General features: G+C 36.7%; 1 protein-coding gene across 1 annotated transcript in view; it reads left to right on the forward strand.

Moving 5' to 3' along the window:
• The window catches only part of LOC149843877 (nuclear pore complex protein NUP93A-like), a 66,747-nt gene that overhangs the window by 22,178 nt on the left and 24,528 nt on the right, over positions 1-20,041 (forward strand). Inside the window, exons 6-13 of the mRNA XM_090000123.1 lie at positions 913-1,182; positions 1,512-1,607; positions 2,442-2,576; positions 2,831-2,884; positions 2,968-3,051; positions 6,592-6,678; positions 6,762-7,664; positions 8,798-8,979. Coding sequence (XP_089856249.1) covers positions 913-1,182; positions 1,512-1,607; positions 2,442-2,576; positions 2,831-2,884; positions 2,968-3,051; positions 6,592-6,678; positions 6,762-7,664; positions 8,798-8,979 — 1,811 coding nt within the window. The remainder of the gene's footprint in view (positions 1-912; positions 1,183-1,511; positions 1,608-2,441; positions 2,577-2,830; positions 2,885-2,967; positions 3,052-6,591; positions 6,679-6,761; positions 7,665-8,797; positions 8,980-20,041) is intronic.

Genomic DNA, 20,041 nt, shown 5'->3' on the forward strand with positions numbered 1-20,041 from the left:
TCACGGATCCGGATATCGGGTCCTAGATCCAATTCAATTAAATATACTTATTTCTTCCGGGTATTACAATGTATGTTTCCACTTAGCTTTTGACTCAACCTTAAGTCCATATGCATTCAGTTCCATTTAAGATCCAATACAGATTCCAATTGGTTTGAGTTGTGCCTATTTCAGCTCAGATCAGAAAAATATGAAGTCACCTCTTCTTGGATCCTCATGGTTTGGACAAATATTATTTTTGGTGACAAATTCCTTTGACCCAATCGGATCCAAGCTATGTCACAGGGACTCGGCCAACTAGTTGCCGCACCTGTGTTGACGCGACGCGGGTGCGGCACCCGGTCGCACCCAGGGTCATTTATGTCTAACTTTTGGACTTTTTATATATATAATTTTTTATATTTTTGCCGCACCCTCGCATCCCCGCACCCAAGTTTTTTGAAAGTGCCACACCCCCGCACCCGCACCCATGTGACATAGGATCCAAGCTAGATACGATAATTTCAATGTGCATTTATAGTGGCTTGGTGGCTGTTGCAAAACATCTGTGCCAATGGCACTAGCAGTACTTGGGGAGTGAGGGGCAATTCCGTTAGTAATTGGCTCTAATTTTGACCTATATCTGCACATTGCTTTCTGAAGCTTTTACTTATCGCTAGTTCCGATAATGTCTTCTTTGTGTCTGCTCACGTTTGTTTCATCACTCCCTTTTTTTTATTCCCCCAGAACTTGGTTATGTAGTCTGGGAGGCTGGAAAAAGAGTTATTTCTTTTTGGGATCACTGTTTTCAACTATCTCTTGAGTTGTTGCTACGTTGTTGGTAAATGCAAATCATTTTCATGCATATCATAGGAAAGGCACATTGCATTTCTTACCGAATCTTCTATTTCTGTTAACTCTATCTTGAAACAGGATGATTGGCAAAAAGAAAAGAGAGATTTTTTGCAGAGTTTGAACCGCATATCTACGATGCCAAGGACAAACAGTGCTGCTTTAGCAGGCAGTGTTACTCGTCCAAGTCAGATGCCATCAACAGCTTCTAAACCACAGGTTTCTGTTGGTCAATCGGGTATGGAACTGATGCCTTTGTCTGACAAGAACATTCTCGAGAAAAAGGCTTATGTTTATTCAGATGTTGTGAAGAATCTCAATGATGCAAGAGAGCGTGGTTTACCTTTCAATGTAAGGCCAAAAACTAAAAGTTTATTTAGTGTAAAAAATTGTTATTTGTGGGGCTGATTGTTTTAAGTCTGCCACACTGTTGTTGTCTGAGCTTCTGCATGTTTATCTTTTTCCTTTCCTCTTCTGTGTGGTTGCTGGTCAGCATAAGTTGCTTTCTTTACTTATCTTTTTACATTTCCCACACGGAGGATGTACGACTTAAGTTTGCTGCTTTGCTTTTATTTTGTGAATTTCTTCACTGACGTTAATGTGGTGGTGAAATTTCTGCATTGTGTTGTAGATTTGAACTGCACCTCTGATTTCCTTGATTATGTGTTTTTTTATGTTAGACTGCTACAACATTTAAGAATGCTTACAAAGGACTGAATCTTGATTCCTCTGGCACTAAGTCCGTCAGTATGCAGAAGATATGGCATCTGATTCAGGTAGCATTTGAATTCAGTTTGCACATCAAGAATAGTAATGGATGTTACTGGTATTCTAAATATATGGCAATGCTAGTGCTGTAAGTTGGTAGAAATGATTTTGAGGATGAAACATTATGAATATCAACATTCTGAATATCGAGATAATGTTGAAAACATAGGAAAATGTCTTGGGAAAATTTCATCATATACATTTATTATTGTACCTTTCCAAATGTTTGATGCTGTTTTTCAAATGAATTGAGGAAGATCACTCTGCGTAATAAGAATTCAATTTTCAGATTTGCTTTTTGCCTACTTTATCTGAGCCTTGTAGTAAAAGGAAAAATATCCTGAGAGATTGCCTCCCTGATATATTGCCAGGACTGATAATGGCGACTATGTCATTAAGACACTGCTTGACCATTCTAACACACCAAATACTCTCATGGATTTGCTCATTTAAATTTAATTGTCCTCTTTGTGAGTTAATCTGATGCCCAGTTTACCCTATCCGGATGGGAGCATCCAGTGAGTTTTGATGTTACCTCAGATTATCCAACCTTAGATTCATTGTTTTAAAAAAAAATTGGGTTACTGATATCAGAATGACAAGTTAACAACTCATCAAACCTTCCTTACACACTCCCTCTTCCCCCATCTTACAATTCCACTGCAGTTCCCTTGTTTCTATTTATTGTACCTTTTAAGAGCAAATCACTTCTTGAAAGGATTTCTTCAATTAAATGTGAAAGTTTATATGTGCACACATTGCATATTCATTGCACATTTGTGCGTACTTATGCATGTTGTCTTAGCATAACTTCCATTTTGATGGTAGCTTGCTTAATTCAGACTTTGTTAGGTGAGAATGCTGCTAGGCCTCATGAAGTTTCCAGAAAAATGTCTCTGGTTATAGGTGCAAGGCGACACCTAGAATGGGGGCACGAGAAATATATCCTAGACATGATTCAAAGTCATCCTGCTCAGGTACCATTTTTTTAAGGAAAAATTAGTGTTCTTGATTCAAAATGGATGTGAATTGCTCCTTTCTTGTTGTTTATGTTAATTGTCAATTGTTGCAAACAGACTGAGGTGAACAATACATTTTCTTCTACAACATACAATGTTCAGAAACTTAAAAAATAAAAAAAATATTGCAAAAAAGTAGAGATCCTTGGCTAAGCTGCTAGGTTTTGTGTTGTTTTGCATCAACCATCTGGATTGTGTCAATTCTATTGCAGGCTGCTCTTGGTGGGGCAGTGGGAAATTTACAAAGAGTGCGGGCTTTTCTCAGGGTTTGTTTGCTTTTACCTTATCATCTATTAGTGGTTATCCCTGTCACAGCTTTCTTAATTTACAAGTGTAATTATGTTTGCAGATACGATTAAGGGATTATGGCATGCTAGATTTTGATGCAGGTGATGCACGTAGGCAACCTCCTGTGGATACAACCTGGCAACAGGTCTGTGCTATTTTTGTTTATGATATTTAAAATTTTGACTCCTTCAATGTAAACTTCCAGTTTGCTTATTTATATTCGTGGTGTTTACTTGAATTGTGGGATCTTGTCAAACCAATTTTAAAACTCTTTGCATTAATGTACTTTTGAGCAGATCTTTGATTTCCTTATTAGTAATCATTGCTAGTTTTCTAAGTTAGGAGTACTTTGCTTGAAACTTCAAATGTGTGAACATTCAAATTTGTTTCAGTACTGTGGTCACTTGTGGAAATAGCAGTCAAAATCCACAATTTTGCAAACATTATGGCTAGATCGTTGCTCTCTGGCAAGTTTTGAATTTTAGCTCTTTTTTTTAAATTAACTTTGTATATGGTGCTTTGGAGAATGTTTCAGCTTACTTTTGCTTGAATAGTATTTTCTTTTGTCACTTTTGTTGTTGTGATCCACAGTTCAATTATGGGAACATATTGGTTGGACTTCCCTTGGTTCTACTAGATTGCTATCCATAGTTGGATTAGGAGTGGGATTTTATGGTTGCCATGGTGACTTGGTCTTTCTTCCCCATTTCTTGTATATAGCAGCAAATATAAGACAAACATGAGAAAGCACAATGGTCATTAGAAAAACAAATATTAAGCTGAATACTTTATAAAATAATTGAAAAAATGTGGAAATGAGAAAGAACATTTTAATGATATGTTGAAAAACTATACAAGTCCTCATGCTATCTTTATAAGAAAAAAGGCAAAAAATTATCTATTTCTTGAAGAGAGGGGGAGTAGGGAACTCTCATTTGGTAATAAGAAAATGTGCTCTCTTTCTCTCTCTTCATTGGGATGATCAGTTCCTACCAAATAAAAGGATGGTTGTCTATTGGTAAAGAGAAATATGTAATGGAATGGCTTTTGCAAAGTTGATTTTCTGTTGGAAATTCAGTGGAACTTCCAACAACTTGGCATAAAAGAATGAAAAGAAGGTTCACTCCTATGTCACATAGGTAATGGTGTGGGGATGGGGTACAAAGGGTTCGGACTCTGTACAAAAATCTCTAAAAAAAAACTGCATACATACAAACTAGGGTTGCTGGAAACTCCACTTACATGTGGGAAACTCATTTACTAGGAAACCGTTTTCGAAACTGGAAACCCATGCATTTCTGAAACTTGTGGGAAACTTCTAAAATAACATGGAAAAGCCATTTCACATCACACGAGAAACCTGCTTACATTATATAGGAAACTCGTTTCCTTACATTTTTCGTATTTTTTATACAAGTTTTTCTTAAATAAGATTTTTTTTTCAATGAAAAGTTGAGATATATGTGTTATTTAAAATTTTAATTACTTATTTTAGTTGTAATCAATGTAATCTTATATTTTATAAAAAATATTAATCCTTAATATTTATCATAATTTTAGTAAAAAAGTGAAGTTTATGTAAACTTATAATACTCTTCTTCCATATTGTTGAGATTTGCCCTTTTGCTACACTATACACACACACACACACACACACACACACACACACACACACACACACACACACACATATATATATATATATATCACGTTTCTCATTTCACATAAGCTTTAGAAAGTCTTGTTTCCCAACACGTTTCTCGTTTCCGTTTCCCTTCCTGGCAACCTTGATTACAAACACACACAACTGGACAATTGTTCTACATCTTACAAAATCTTTTACTTATGAAGTTATAGACTGTTGATCATGAACTGAAAAACTAAAACATGTCAGACATATATTTAACTAGCAATTTAATCAACAAATATATAGTTAACATAGGGCACTTTTGAACCTGCAAGTTGATCACAAGTTAGCAAGAGTCATAAAATGGATTAATTTGTTGGTTTAGATTCAAAACTTAGTTGACCTGTACCTGGAAGTACCCAGAACCGGCAACCGTGTTGACATGGCATGACGCACATACAGGGGTTTGGTAGAAATACCCATGTTACATAGCTTTACTCCTAGACATTGCTGCGAAATTTGTTTCTTCATCAATGATTGAAGGATTGATTCTCTAGTTATCAAAAGGTAGAATATCATATGCTTTAGAATAGGTCCAACCATTAAGATATGTCATGTTGCATCATAAATTGAAGGGATCGACCATCCCTTGGAAAAGAAATTTTATTGTTAGTAGAGGGACATTCTGTTACTATTACATTGGGAAGAAGAAAATGCTATTTAAAGAAGGAACTTTTCTATACAAGTTCCTTGGTCCAAGAATGTTTCAAGAAAAAAGTCCTAGGCTAGAAACATGCAAAAAACTTTTCTACAGGGATCCTGTAGCTTTCTGAAAATTTGCGTGGACTGTTGAACTGTGTATGCTTTGTCAAGGTTAAACATTCTTAGGATCATCATTTGCTGTCTTGGTGCTGGACATTCTTTCCTCTGATCACCATTCTTCATTGAGACCTGCTTAACTTTTCTTTGAATTACTGTTGTAGCTGAAACTTGTGCATCTCTCTCTCTCTCTCTATATATATATATATATAATATGTATGCATATGTGCGTGTGTGAAGTACACCAGAAAGTGGAAATATCTCTTTTTGTATTGATAATAGAAATGCAATCACCATACCAACTAATCTTGTGCAACAATGGTAAAATGAAGCACATTGAATTAGATCAACATTTTTGTTTGTGAGCATGTTGAAAGTAAACTACAAGCATTAAGAATGGAGAAAATCGAGTGGTTGATCTATTTGCTAAAGCTCTCACCATAGCTGGACAATGGACATTGGTATTTAAAAGCAAACTGGTTTTCTAAAATCCTTCTACAGTTTCAAGGGTGTGTGTTAGTAATTGAAGAATGGTTGATGTCAAGGACAGTAATATCATTTCAGCTGTTATAACTTATCTGTTTATTATATGTTATACATGGGTATTTTGCCCATACAAAAACATTGGTGAAGTTACTTCAGGATGTTCCCACTCTTAGAACATGGTTGGCTGTCCTTTTGTAGACTGCAATATTGTTCTCTCTTCTTCCTCCTCCTCCTCTCTCCTTTGCTTCTTCTTGATACTGACATGCAAGGTAGTGGAGGCCTCTTACTTTCTCTAAGCCTTTCAGCAAACAGATCACAGCATAGCTGCACCTGAACAATTTCAAAACAATATGCAAGTGATGAAATTGAGTAAATTTTGATGGAAATAAAAGTACTTGAATAAAGAGTAAAAGGAGTAAAGGCCCATCTTGATGACATGGCCATGGGGAAGTCTATGTTAGTAACAAGATAGTGAAAATCAGATCCCAAGTCCATTTTTTCAGAAAGATGAACAACAAAGTCTGAGCTATCAACATTGCCAATTGCTTGCATATTCTGTAAGAAAATCTTGATTGATCAGGAATTTTTCCAGTTTCAGTGAATTTGGAAGCAAAGGGTGAAAAAAAAAAACAAATCATGGAAATCATTCAGCATCTTCCCATTTACTTGATTCAGTGAGAACATTCAATTGTCTCTATCCTGATCTGGTTGTTTTAAATTGACTGTAATTTTATTCTGTATGACAATTTTCAGATTTACTTTTGCTTGAGAACTGGCTATTATGATGAAGCGAGAAACATTGCTCAGTCTTCCAGAGTTTCTTATCAGTTCGCCTCTCAGGTATTATTATTTGAGTAAGGTCATATATTTTTATTCTGCTCCTGTACAAAATCCATTTTTTACTTCTAATTTTTTTTTGCCAGCTTGCTGATTGGATCATGACTGGAGGTTTAGTTTCTCCTGAAACTTCAGCTGCTGCATCTGAGGAATGTGAAAAGATGTTAAGAATAGGAGATCGAGCTGGTCGACCCGGTTATGATAAAAAAAAGTTGCTCCTTTATGCTATAGTCTCTGGATGTCGTCGTCAAGTTGATAGGTTGCTTCGGGATCTTCCATCACTTTTCACAACTATAGATGATTTCTTGTGGTTCATGCTCTCAGCAGTACGAGATGGTCCAAGCAGACTCTCTTCTGCGGTACCAAATGGTAGCTTGGTACCATACACGTTAGAAGATTTGCAAGTGTACCTGAACAAGTTTGAACCATCATACTACACTAAAAATGGAAAGGATCCTCTGGTTTACCCATATGTGTTGTTTTTAAGCATTCAGCTGCTTCCAGCAGTATCATACCTGTTTAAGGAAATTGGAGACGAGGGATACAATATAGATGCTGTACATATTTCAATCTCGCTAGCAGATCATGGGGTGCTTTCTGAAGATACTGGCGTGAGGCATAAGCTTGGAATGATGGATGCATTTGCTGAGGTTGCTAGCATCATTCGGCAGTATGGTTCTCTATATCTTCGTCAAGGTAATCTTCCATTGGCCTTGGAGTATTATGCTCAAGCTGCTGCTGCAATGGGTGGTGGTCGCATGTCATGGGTTGGACGTGGTAATATAGATCAGCAAAGACAAAGAAACATGATGTTAAAACAGCTTCTTACTGAGATCTTGCTACGGGATGGAGGGATTGCTTTTCTGCTTGGTGCAAGAGGTTATGGAGAAGAAGGTGCATTACGACGATTTTTTAGTGATAGGGTTACACAACAGAAATTTTTGCTTGAAGCTGCTCGCAAATGTCAGGAGTCTGGGCTTTATGACAAAGTAAGTAACTTCTTGTGAAGGATTAAATTGGATGCTTTATCTGTGTGGCTGTCTGTAGAGTGGTATAGTTCCCTGTCCTTGTGTTCTTTTTCCCCTTTTTTGCATAGAAGCTAATCAGCTTCTTTCTCCTATTGGTATTTTCAATAACATAACATGCCTGCATGCTTCTCTGAATATTCTCTAACTAATGCATGATAAATCTTTCTTGACCTAGCATCAATAGGTAGCCAAAGACTTTGTTACAAGCCAAAGTAGGTCCGAATTCTGAAAATCATCAGTTGAACACCGGTGCTGAGTGCAAACCGTTGACCCACAAAGACTTACATAGTTCTTGGACAACATGGATAAATGATTTTTAACCTAGAGAAATAAGCAGGCAAAGGACAATGGCCCCTATGATCGCTAAGGATCAGTCTTGTTGCACCTTTACTTTCTTTTTTCCTAGATCCAATACCTGTATTTAACATTTACAAAGAATGAAATTAAGAATTTAAATATCCATAATGTCCGTTGTGTGAAATTAGATGTTTACATATTATACTTCAATTGATTAAAACCAAACAGGTGCACATTGATATGAATAACGATTTTTTTTTAATTAATCAATTCTAAGCGCATGCTTGTGCACATTGTTTTTCTACATCAAACCTAGGTATAATAGAAAATTTTCATGCAGTGCTTTCTCTTTTATTTTGGCTATGTTTGGTAACTTATTTGGTGTTGGCAATCCAAGCATTCAATAAGAGTAAGTGTTGTTTATATTTGCAGCTTCTGGCACAAGAAAGGTTTGGGTCTTCATTCCTTTCTGACATGTTCAATACAAAAATATACAACAAAATGCATAGAATAAAGGGATGAAAGATATAAGTGTGTTTATGTAGCCATAGACTAAAAGGACACATGTAAACACAGAAAAAAACTACAGTGTCGTAGGATAATAAGACAAATACCCCTAATAAGAATGTAATGTACAAGAAGGTATATCATATATTTCAACAATTTAGAATATAGAATCAATATTATGTATCTCTCGGCTTTGACTTTTAGTATTTTGAGTTTGCTCCCCTTGTTTTATTTGGTTATAGGGATTCTTTTTCGGGGACATTGTAATTCTTTCTTTTCAATTATTACAGTCTGTGGAAATTCAAAAAAGAGTTGGAGCTTTTGGGACAGCATTGGAGACAATAAACAAGTGCCTTTCTGAAGCTATTTGTGCTTTGTTTCGCGGTAGATCGGACGGTGACAGCCATACTGCAGGTCTGATTCATGCTGGTAATGATATTTTGGAGGCCTACAAGTACATGCCTGAGTCCAGGTATTCAACACATTGCCTTCTCTCTCTCTCTCTCTCTCTTTCTTTTGTTTTTTGTATTGCCTACTATATGGAAAGTTGATGAAAGGTGAACTAGGGTGGATCATATCTTCGTTGATGTAAGTAATGTAACTATTGGTAACACAAATATGGAAACAATGAAGTTGATATAAGTAAACCCAAATTGATATTATCAACATGATAATTAATAGCTGAGTTATTCTGTATTTTCTTTTTAGTATAAGTGCTGTTGATATTTGTAAATAATGGATGTCTAATTGGTGTACTGTTGAAGAGGATGCTGTTTGTCATCTAAGCATAATATCACTATCAGGAGTTGTATAGGGTGGTTGATGTATTGTAAGCTGCATGAGAGTCATGATAAATGCGTTTGGTTGAAGAGGTTTTTATAAGACTAATGTCCATACTCTTTGTTGTATTTCTTAAGGTAGTGGTCAACAAAAACTTGGTAGGAATTGTATTCTGTATGGTAGGCTAGAGTCGCTAGACTACTTCTGGAGAAGTGTTAGAATCAAGAACAAGTATATCAGTATAAGTTTAGTTAGAAAAAAATAATAGCTCTTGATACATTGAAAAAGTTAATAGCTTTTCATGCTTAGATAATCTTTTTTTTGAAAAGAGGGAAACCTATTGTTATAAGCATGCGATAGGTACAACTATCAATAATAAAAGAATGACGTGGTGGTAAACCCAAGTATCCAAAAAATCAAAGATAAGAGCCTAACAGAGGCTGCAGCTATACTAAATCAGACTTATCCCATCTGGCCTTAGCGGTTAGCAGTACATCAGTCATAATCAGCCTATGCACTTAACAACTTTACTAGAATCTCTCCGAACATGCTATTGCTCCTCTCTCTCTCCAAATGGCCCACCATGTGACAAGTAACCAACTCCTCTAAACATAGGACCAGCATTTTCTCTTCCTTAGAGGAGCTGGTCCGGAGAGGAGGTCTCTTATATGGAAAACGTCATTAATAGTATGTTGTAGACCTGGGCATGACAACCTCTTTATGAGCTGGAAAAATTCAAAATGCCACAATATACACGACAGAATAAGCTAGTTTTGTAGTTATGTTGTCATAAACTGTGTGCACTTAGGATGGTGTTTGTTTTGTCTTGTAGACTATGTGCACTTATGATAGTGATTGACTTTGTGTTGTGTTCTAGACTATATGTGCGTAGTATTGTGTTTGTCTTGTGTCATAGACTATGTGCTAGAGTAACAATAGGGCCTTTATGTCGTGTAATATGGCTAGCCATACTAGCCGTTATGGCTAGCTGTTAGAACCCTCTAAGAGCTAGTTCCTCACTCCTCTCTCTCCCTCTCTATTGTGTATCTAAGTCACAGGGATTCGGCAAAGCAGGTGCCGCACCCGCGTCGACGTGACATGGGTGCGGTCAACACGACCTTGGGTGCGATCAATGTATCTAGGGTCATTTTGGTCCAATTTTTTGGACGTTAAAAAAACAATGAAAAAAGAGGATTAGGGCAAAAAAAATTTGCCCTAATCTCCTCTCCCGCGAAGCTCAGCTCGAGTCCTCCCGATGCCACCTCCTCTCCCTTGTCGCAGGTACCCTCTAGCTCCCTCTCTCTCTCTTCTTGTGTCGGCAATGGAGGGGCCGAGCCCCCCTGCTCCCTCTCGCTCTCTTGTTGGGTCGGCAGGGGAGGGGCTGAGCCCCCCCTGCTCCCTCTGTTTTCGGCAGGGAAGGGGGTCGAGCCCCCTTCCCTGCTCCCTCTTATTTCAGGGGAGGGGCTGAGTCCCTCCCTGTTTTTTGGCAGGGGATATATATATATATTTATTTATTTATATTTATATCAGGTTAATGTTTGTATAATTGATTTAAAATTTTGAATGTATTTTTTTGTGTTTTCAGGCTAAAAATGACGGATAAAGGGAAAGGACTTGCGTCATCCTCATCTCAACATTTGAGTTCTGCTGCTAGTTTTGCTGATAGTTGTAGTGGGTCAGATGAGGTGGGGTCACTATGGGTACATGTAGATAAACTTGCAAAAACTGGAGGAGGTGGTGGAAACAAGAGATTTCGGTGCAAGCTCTGTGAAAGAGATTTTGTTGGGTCTTACACAAGAGTGAATACTCATTTGTTGAAGATACCAGGACATGACATTTCAGGATGTACAAAAGTTGATGAGGCAATGTGAAGACAATACAAGAAGAATATGAGAAGAGAAAGTCAATGACCGTTTCTTATGCAGTTAGTGTGCCATTTGCAAGCCACCAAGAAGATGCTGAAAAAAAAGAAAAGTCAATGTAGGAGGTAGATGAACGATACAAGTAACATTCAATACATATGGAAGAGAATAATTGGATAGAAAAGTTGGGAAGTATTTTTATTCTAGTTCACTCCCATTTAATGCGGCTAGAAATCCTTATTGGAAGGATTTAGTAACATCCTTGGCAAATTGTAATTTGAGTGGCTATGTGCCTCCAAGCTCAGAAAAAATACGAACCACACTTCTTGCAGAAAAGAGGGCAAATGTTGAGAGGTTGTTGGAGATTAAAAAATATTCATGGGAGAAAAATGGAGTTTCTATTGTGTCTGATGGATGAACAGATATTCAAAGGCGTCCACTGATCAATTTCATTGCTTTTTCGCTTAGTGACCCAGTATTCTTGAAAGCAGTTGACGCATCTGGAGAATATAAAAATGCAGAGTATTTGAAGGGGTTGTTTATAGAAGTCATAAAAGAAGTGGGTGATCAGAATGTTGTACAAATTATTACAAACAACGCTCCAGTTTGTAAAAGTGCAGCGTTGAGTTTGGAGAGTGACTACCCTCATATTTTTTGGACTCCATGTATAGCACACAACTTAAATCTGTCCCTAAAGAGCATATGCAACCCCAAAGAAAAAGAAAATTCACAAGCATATGCTTTATGTTCATGAATTGAAGATTTATAAAGAAATGTCAAAAACATTAAAAATTTTGTTGTTAACTGAAATGAAATGGGGATCTTCGAAACACGAGCTTAGATTAACAAGAGCAAGTGTCAAGAATGACACTAAAGCATAACCCTTAAAAAGGGTATAACTGGAAACAAAATAAAAATAAAAATGTATTCTTTATTGATATGAAAAACCAATTGCTTAAGAAGCATTGGAGTAAAATACAAGAGGGGCTGCACCTTTTTATATACACAGCTGAAAGAGGACTCAATAGAGCTGTTGGGCACAGTCCAACAACTCTATTTAGAGTTGTTGGAATGTGTCAGTCTGGATAGGACTTGACTAGCAACAGTCATTCTAGTTCAAACTGAACTAGATGACATAAAGACAAAAAATAAAAATAAAGGAAAAAAATTACAGAAATGAAAGAAATGAAAAATGTATTTATATATATATAATAATATAATATTATTATATATACATATATGTACAGTTTTACATTTTAACACTCCCCCTCAAACTTACGGTACAATGAGCGAAAGTTTGTCTAAGAGAAAGTGAAATCGGGGAGCAGCGAGAGGCTTTGTAAAGAAGTCTGCTAACTGATATTCTGAAGTGACATATGGCAGATCAATTATCCCGTGTAGATATTCCTCTCTGACGTAGTGACAATCCATTTCGATGTGTTTGGTGCGTTCGTGGAATGTTCTGTTACTGGCATTGTAGATCGCACTTTTGTTGTCACAACACATTTGTGAAGCCTTTGTTGCTTCAACTCCCATGTCAGCAAGCAGTCGTCGGAGCCAAACTACTTCTATGGTCGTGGTTGCCATGGCTCTGTATTCAGCTTCGGTGGATGAGAGAGATACCTTCTGCTGCTTTTTACACCTCCACGAGATTAATGATTCTCCTAAAAAGACACAAAAGCCAGTGGTTGAGTGTCTGTTATTTGGATCACCTCCCCAATCAGCATCAGTATATGCAATTAAATCAAGAGAAGAGGAGGAAGATAAGAAAAGTCCTCGTGAAAGAGAAGACTTGATGTATCTGATAATACGCATGACTGCTCCCATATGAACAAAAGTAGGAGCATGTTGAAATTGACTTGTTGTATGAACAACATGTGCTATATCTGGTCTGGTAATGGATAGATAGGAAAGTGCCCCGACAAGCTGTCTGTAAGGAGTAGGGTCTGCAAGAAGTTCTCCATCATCAATCTTCATTTTAACATTAACAACTTCTGGAGTGTCGTCTTTCTTATCATCAGTAATACCAGACCTAAAAACAATATCAAAAGCAAATTTAGTCTGAGATAATAAATATCCTCTAGGAGAATAAGCAACTTTAATGCCTAAAAAATATCTCAACAAGCCCAAATCAGTCATTTCAAAATGAGATTTAAGAAGTGTTTTGATTGTTTCAACTTCCTGTTTATCGCTTCCGGTGATGATCATATCATCCACATAAAGAAGAAGCACAATGATCCCTGCATCAGAATTCTTAATAAACAAAGCAGTGTCAGTTAAACAGAATTGAAAACCAATATCAATCATAACACGACTAAACCTATCATACCAAGCTTTTGGTGCTTGTTTAAGTCCATAAAGAGCTTTTTCTAAGCGAAGGACTTTACCCTTAGGAATACTTAGACCAGGAGGGGGTTCCATATATACTTCTTCAACTAGCTTTCCATTTAAAAAAGCATTTTTGACATCCATTTGAAAAATAGACCATTTTTTGATAGAAGCTAAGGCAATTAAGGTTCGGACAGTAGTCATACGAGCTACCGGAGCAAAGGTTTCTTCATAATCAATCCCATATTACTGGGCATAACCTTCGGCTACTAAACGGGCTTTATATCTTTCAAGAGTACCATCACTCTTGGTTTTAATTTTATAAACCCATCGACATCCTATAGTTTTCTTCCCTGGAGGAAGATCTTGAATATTCCATGTAAAAGCCTTTTCAAGTGCATCTAATTCAGCTTTCATGGCTTCTATCCATTTGATATCATTTTTTGCTTGAAAATATGTGGATGGTTCTTCATATGAGTGAATTAATGCAATAACTGCCCTATATGTGGGTGAGAAAGACTCGTATGATACAAACTTTCCTGGAGGCCTCGAGATTCGGGTTGATTGTCTAGTTGGAATGTTAGAATATTTCTCAAGTGCACATGGAGGATTAGACTCTTGTCGCCTGGAATATTGAATACTAGTATCTCTATGAACTTCTTCATTTTCAACATTAAGATCAATAATTCTTTGATCATCATCAAAGTTACAGTCAAGGTCATATTCATCATATGTTGATGTTAGATCTAGCAAAAAGGAGTACTCAGTGACGTCTTTTAATTTTCTAAAATCAAAGAAGCTCTCCTTTTCAAGAAAGGAAACATTTCTAGACACATATAGTTTATTATTTTTGAAGTCAAAACATCTATAACCTTTCTGGTTTTCAGCATATCCTAAAAAGGCACAGGGAATCGCACGAGGGGAAAGTTTATCATTTTTGTCAGTAAATATGAAACATTTGCACCCAAATATTCTTAGTCTAGAGTAGTCTGGAGAAATGTTCATAAGTTTTTCAATGGGAGTGATATTTTGTAACGAAGAAGATGGCATCCTATTAATGAGATAGGTGGCAGTTAAGGCAGCTTCTGCCCAAAAGTCTTTCGGGACTTGATTTGCTATTAATAAAGTCCTAGTGGTTTCTATAATATGGCGATGTTTTCGTTCTGCCAGTCCATTTTGTTGAGGTGTATAAGGACAAGATCTTTGATGTGTGATGCCATGCAATTTAAGATAATTTTGAAAATCTGTGGATAAAAACTCTCCCCCTGAATCTGTGCGAAAAATAGTAATATCATTTTGAAACCTGTTTTTAACCATATTATGAAAAGTTTGAAAGTATGAAAATACTTCAGACTTATGTTTGAGAAAGTACATCCACGTATGTCGGGAGAAATCATCGACAAAAATAACATAGTAAACAAATCCTCCTTTAGAAATTACTGGTGCAGGACCCAAACATCCGAGTGTATTAATTCAAGTGGTCTTGAAGAGAAAAAGGTTCTGTTCTGAAATGGTAATCTTTTCATTTTGCCGAGAATACAATCTTTACAATCAAATGATTCAGAGTTACAAAATTTCCCTAGATTTGGAAAATGTTGGATTTTGGCTATATGTGGGTGACCAAGTCTCTTATGCCACAGTTCCAACTCTATTTTTTGAATATTATAAAAAAAAGCTTTCTTCGGCATTTCCAAAAAATCCATGTAATAGAGTCCTCCTTCTCTATGGCCTTCCCCAATCAGCTTGCCTGACTGGCGATCCTGTACCCACAACCGTGAGAAGAAAAGGAAATATTACACCCATAATCAGAAATTTGAGATACAGATAAAAGATTTAAATTTAATTTGGGAACATGTCTAATTTATGGAATAAAAAAAAAATTTGTTTTATAAATTTTTTCAAAATTTCCTATCCCTTCTATTTCAAGAGAAGTCCCATCAGCAGTAAAGACCTTTGACACACTTGTTTTATTTTTAACACATTTGGATAGACTTTGATTATTTGGGGTCATATGAAAAGATGCACCAGAGTCAAGAAACCAAGAAATTTTACCTAGATCAGAAAAAGATGAGGCTGCTGCGCCGGTTGAAGCTTCAGATGAGGAAGATGCACCTTTGATGAGAGGCTGAAGAATCTCCATTAGTTGGGCCAGGAAAACTGGTGCATCCTGATCTTTAGGCTCCGATCCAGCAATTGCAGCTCTTTTTTCTCTCAGCTCCTTAAGTTTGGGACATTGTGGCCTGTAGTGTCCCGGTTCATGACAGTGATGACAAATAACTTTCTTCTTATCATAGTCACCATTTTGTCGGTTAAAGTGAGAAGGCCTATAAGATCGAACATGATTCCCTGGTCTAGACACGGCTAAAACAGAATCATCTTCAATTTTTAAAGAACCTTTCCGGAGACGATTTTCTTCCATTGTTAACTCTTCAATAGTTTCAACAATAGAAGGAATTTTTCCCCGGTGAAGTAGGGCCGATTTAGTGGTTTCAAATTTCGGCCTTAATCCAGTGATAAACTGGTAAAAATGTTCAGCATCGAGTTGTTTCTGACGAAGCTCGATGTCTTCGGCACAATGCCACTTTGGTTCTAAAAGGGAAAGTTCTTCCCAAAGTTCGGACAACCCATTGTAATATTCACGAATAGTTTTGTCTCCTTGTGTCATCATTCGAACTTTTTCTTGGAGGTTGCACACGTGTGCAATATCTTTAAGGGAATACATATTCTTAAGGTATTCCCATGCCTTATCAGCATGATCAAATTTGGCAAGACTTGAGCATTTTTTAATGTCAACGCTATTGATAAGCCATGACATTATCTTCGCATGAGATATTCTCCATTCTTTCCATTTCTTCTCGTATGAGGCAATAGCCTTGATTTTCTCTTCTTCCGATAGAGGGACCTCTTTATCTCCCTCCTTTTTAGTAAGAGATAGCTTAGGTTCCGAATCGGAACCATCCACAATCCCCCATAAGCCTTTTCCCTATATATGGTGCTTCATGATTGAAGCCCATGTTACATAGTTCGTATCGCTTAGTTTCATAGGCATGATGGTGACTTTATCATTGTCATCCATCGATTACAAGGAGAGAAAGAATAGGGATAGAAGAGAAACAAGAATGAAAATGAAAAAGAAAGAAAAAAAAAACAATACAACAAGATGTGAAATCTTCTCCAATGAAGTGATAAAACACTTCTCTTCAAGTGACGAACACTTTTGCAAACGGGCACGGAAACCGAGGCAGCTTTTCCTCAAGATTTAGTACTTCCGCGGCTCTGATACCATGAAATGAAATGGGGATCTTCGAAACACGAGCTTAGATTAACAAGAGCAAGTGTCAAGAATGACACTAAAGCATAACCCTTAAAAAGGGTATAACTGGAAACAAAATAAAAATAAAAATGTATTCTTTATTGATATGAAAAACCAATTGCTTAAGAAGCATTGGAGTAAAATACAAGAGGGGCTGCACCCCTTTATATACACAGCTGAAAGAGGACTCAATAGAGCTGTTGGGCAGTCCAACAACTCTATTGCTAGTCAAGTCTGGACAGGACGTGACTAGCAACAGTCATTCTAGTTCAAACTGAACTAGATGACATAAAGACAAAAAATAAAAATAAAGGAAAAAAATTACAGAAATTACAGAAATGAAAAATGTATTTATATATTAATATAATATTATTATATATACATATATGTACAGTTTTACATTTTAACATTAACCACCATCGTGCTAATGCTATATTTAATAGGCATTCTGACTTGAAATTGTTGAAGGTCGCTGAAACACGTTTTACGTCCATCATTGTGATGGTGAAGAGGATTAAAAAAGTGAAGAATGCTTTAGTTAACATGGTGACTGATGAAAATTGGACATTCTGTCGTGCTGATGATGATGTCAAGGCTCAAGAAATTAAGAAATTCATTGTTGATGATGAGTTTTGGCACAAAGTAGTATACTTTCTTCAATTTACCCAACCTATTTGAGAAATGTTGAGAGAAGTTGATAAGGATGAGCCCATGCTTCACAGAGTTTATGAAATGTGCGATACTATGATTGGAAAAATAAAAGGTGTTGTTTTCAAGCATGAAGAAAAAAATCCTGCATTGGATGATTCAGAATTTTTTAACCATATTCATTCAATTTTAGTCAGAAGATGTGATAAGAGCAACACTCCTTTGTATTGCATGACACATTCTCTTAATCTAAAATATTATGCAAAAAAGTGATATTGGTCGTGTCCCTTCAAATCTAACCCAGATCTATCAAGACATAGAAATATGTGTATGATAAGACTTTTTCTTGGAACATATTTTCTAAATCAAGTCACATAAGAGTTTAGAAAATTTTCATCTTCGGGATTATATGAATTAACATTATTCGTGAGAGAGGAGGATAATATAGATCCTATCACATGGTGATTAACATTTAGATCAAAAACACCTCTTCTCCAACGTCTTGCATTACGATTGCTATCGCAACCTGCTAGTTCATCTTGTTGTGAAAAAAATTAGAGCACATATTCTCAAATTCACAATGTGAAGAAAAACAAACTCACACGCAAGTGTGCAGAGAATTTAATATATGTTCATTCAAATTTTCGAATAGTTTTGCGAACTAATGATGAATACACTAATTTGCTCTCTTAGTTATTTGATTATTTGTTTTTTAATTTTTCATTTAAATATACTTTTATTGTATTTAACATTTTTAAATTGGGTTTGTAACACAGACAAGGAACATCCAAATTTTGGAATATAAACCCAGAAGAGTGTGACTTCGAGGGAGACCATGATTTCAACATGACAAACATGAATTTATCTGAGCCCAGTCTTCCTTCTAATGATGCATTTGATGATGAAGATGAAAATTATTAAGATCCATTACTTTTGGTATGTAATTTAGTTCTTTTCTGCTTTACTTATTTGATCGATATTTAGGTTACTTATTTGATTGATATTTAGGTTGATATATTGTATGCATGATGAATGATATTTTGACAATGTTAATTATTAAATTATGATAATGTTAACTGTTAAAACTTCAAAATTATATATATTTACATTTTTGCCCTGCCGCAACCTCCCCCCCCCCCCCCCCCCCACACACACACACTAGGTTTTTGAAAGTGCCGCACCCCCGTACCCGCACCCAGACGCGCACCCATGTGACTTAGTTGTGTATATATATGGTCAAAGCCCCTTTGTAACAAATATATATATTATGCATTTTTTGTGCATTTTGACATTATTAAAATTCTATATTTTTTAATCTTGAGTGTGCCTTAGTGCATTTGTCCTTAGTGGTTTGTGTGAGTAAGGCAGCAGAGAGAGAGAGAGAGAGAGAGAGAGAGAGAGAGAGAGAGAGAGAGAGAGAGAGAGAGAGAGAGAGTTTTGGATCCCAATAGAGATTGTTACTCAAGGCCTCTTCTAACTTTCCTCTCAAACTGAGCATGGTCTAAGATCATGCACAATTTGTCCCAGAGTTACCGGAAGCGCGTAGGTAAAAGGGGAAGCGCGAAACGTCGCGCTTCCGAAATGTGTGGGGGAAGCGTCCCCCCTTTTTGGGAAGCGCGTTTCCCTTTTATGGGAAACACGCTTCCCATTTATGGGAAGCGCGCTTCCCCCACGCTTCCCCATTTTTTTTTCAGTTTTTTTGCTTCCCCCCTCGCTTCCGAGACGGTTCGTAATTTTCTTCTAAGTGGTCCCATGCTTCCTAAATTTTTGAAAGTGCCTCGCTTCCCGCTCCCGCTTCCTTGACTGGTAACTCTGGTTTGTCCTTCAAGGTCCAATGTCGATGTGAAGGTAGAGCTTTTGGTAAATAAATCTGCAATCTGATTTTCTGCATAAATAAACTTAGTCTCGAGTTCCTAATCTTCTATCGTCTTACGCACAAAATGCTTATCCAACTCCATGTGTTTGGTTTTATTGTGATGAATTGGATTTACTGATATTGCCATTGTATTTTTATTATCACAAAACAAAATAGACCGAGTGATTGGCTGCCCCAAAGTAGTCAAAAGATGACGTAACCATGAGATTTCTGTTGTTGTGGTAGCCATGGCTCTATATTCGGCCTCAGTGTTGGACCTTGCAACTGCTCATTGTTTCTTACTGCTCCATGAAACCAGATGTTGTCCCAAATAAACACGATATCCTGTAGATCGACGTGTCACAAGGTCTCTGCCCATTCAGCATCAGAATAAGCTGCTATTTTTAATGGTCCACAAAAGAATTGGGTGAAGCCCTATAAACCAAGCCACTCACAGGTGTAGCCTTTATATATATGAGGATTCACTTTACAACTTCAAAATGTGTGCTTCTAGTAGCATGCATAAATTGTGAAGCTTGGTTTATTACAAATACTATGTGAGGTCGCGTGAAAGATAAATACTAAAGGGCTCTCACTTTTCTTATATATCTTTTAAGTGGCGATATGAGCTGACTTTCATCGTCTACATGATGCTTATTCATGACTACATGTGTCCATATAGGCCTGCATTCTAACATTCCATATTTTCGTAACAAATCCATTGCATATTTATGTTGAGATAAGAATA

This window comes from Nuphar pumila, chromosome 3, assembly GCF_984573655.1.
Source record: "Nuphar pumila chromosome 3, dmNupPumi1.hap1.1, whole genome shotgun sequence".
NCBI lineage: Eukaryota > Viridiplantae > Streptophyta > Magnoliopsida > Nymphaeales > Nymphaeaceae > Nuphar > Nuphar pumila.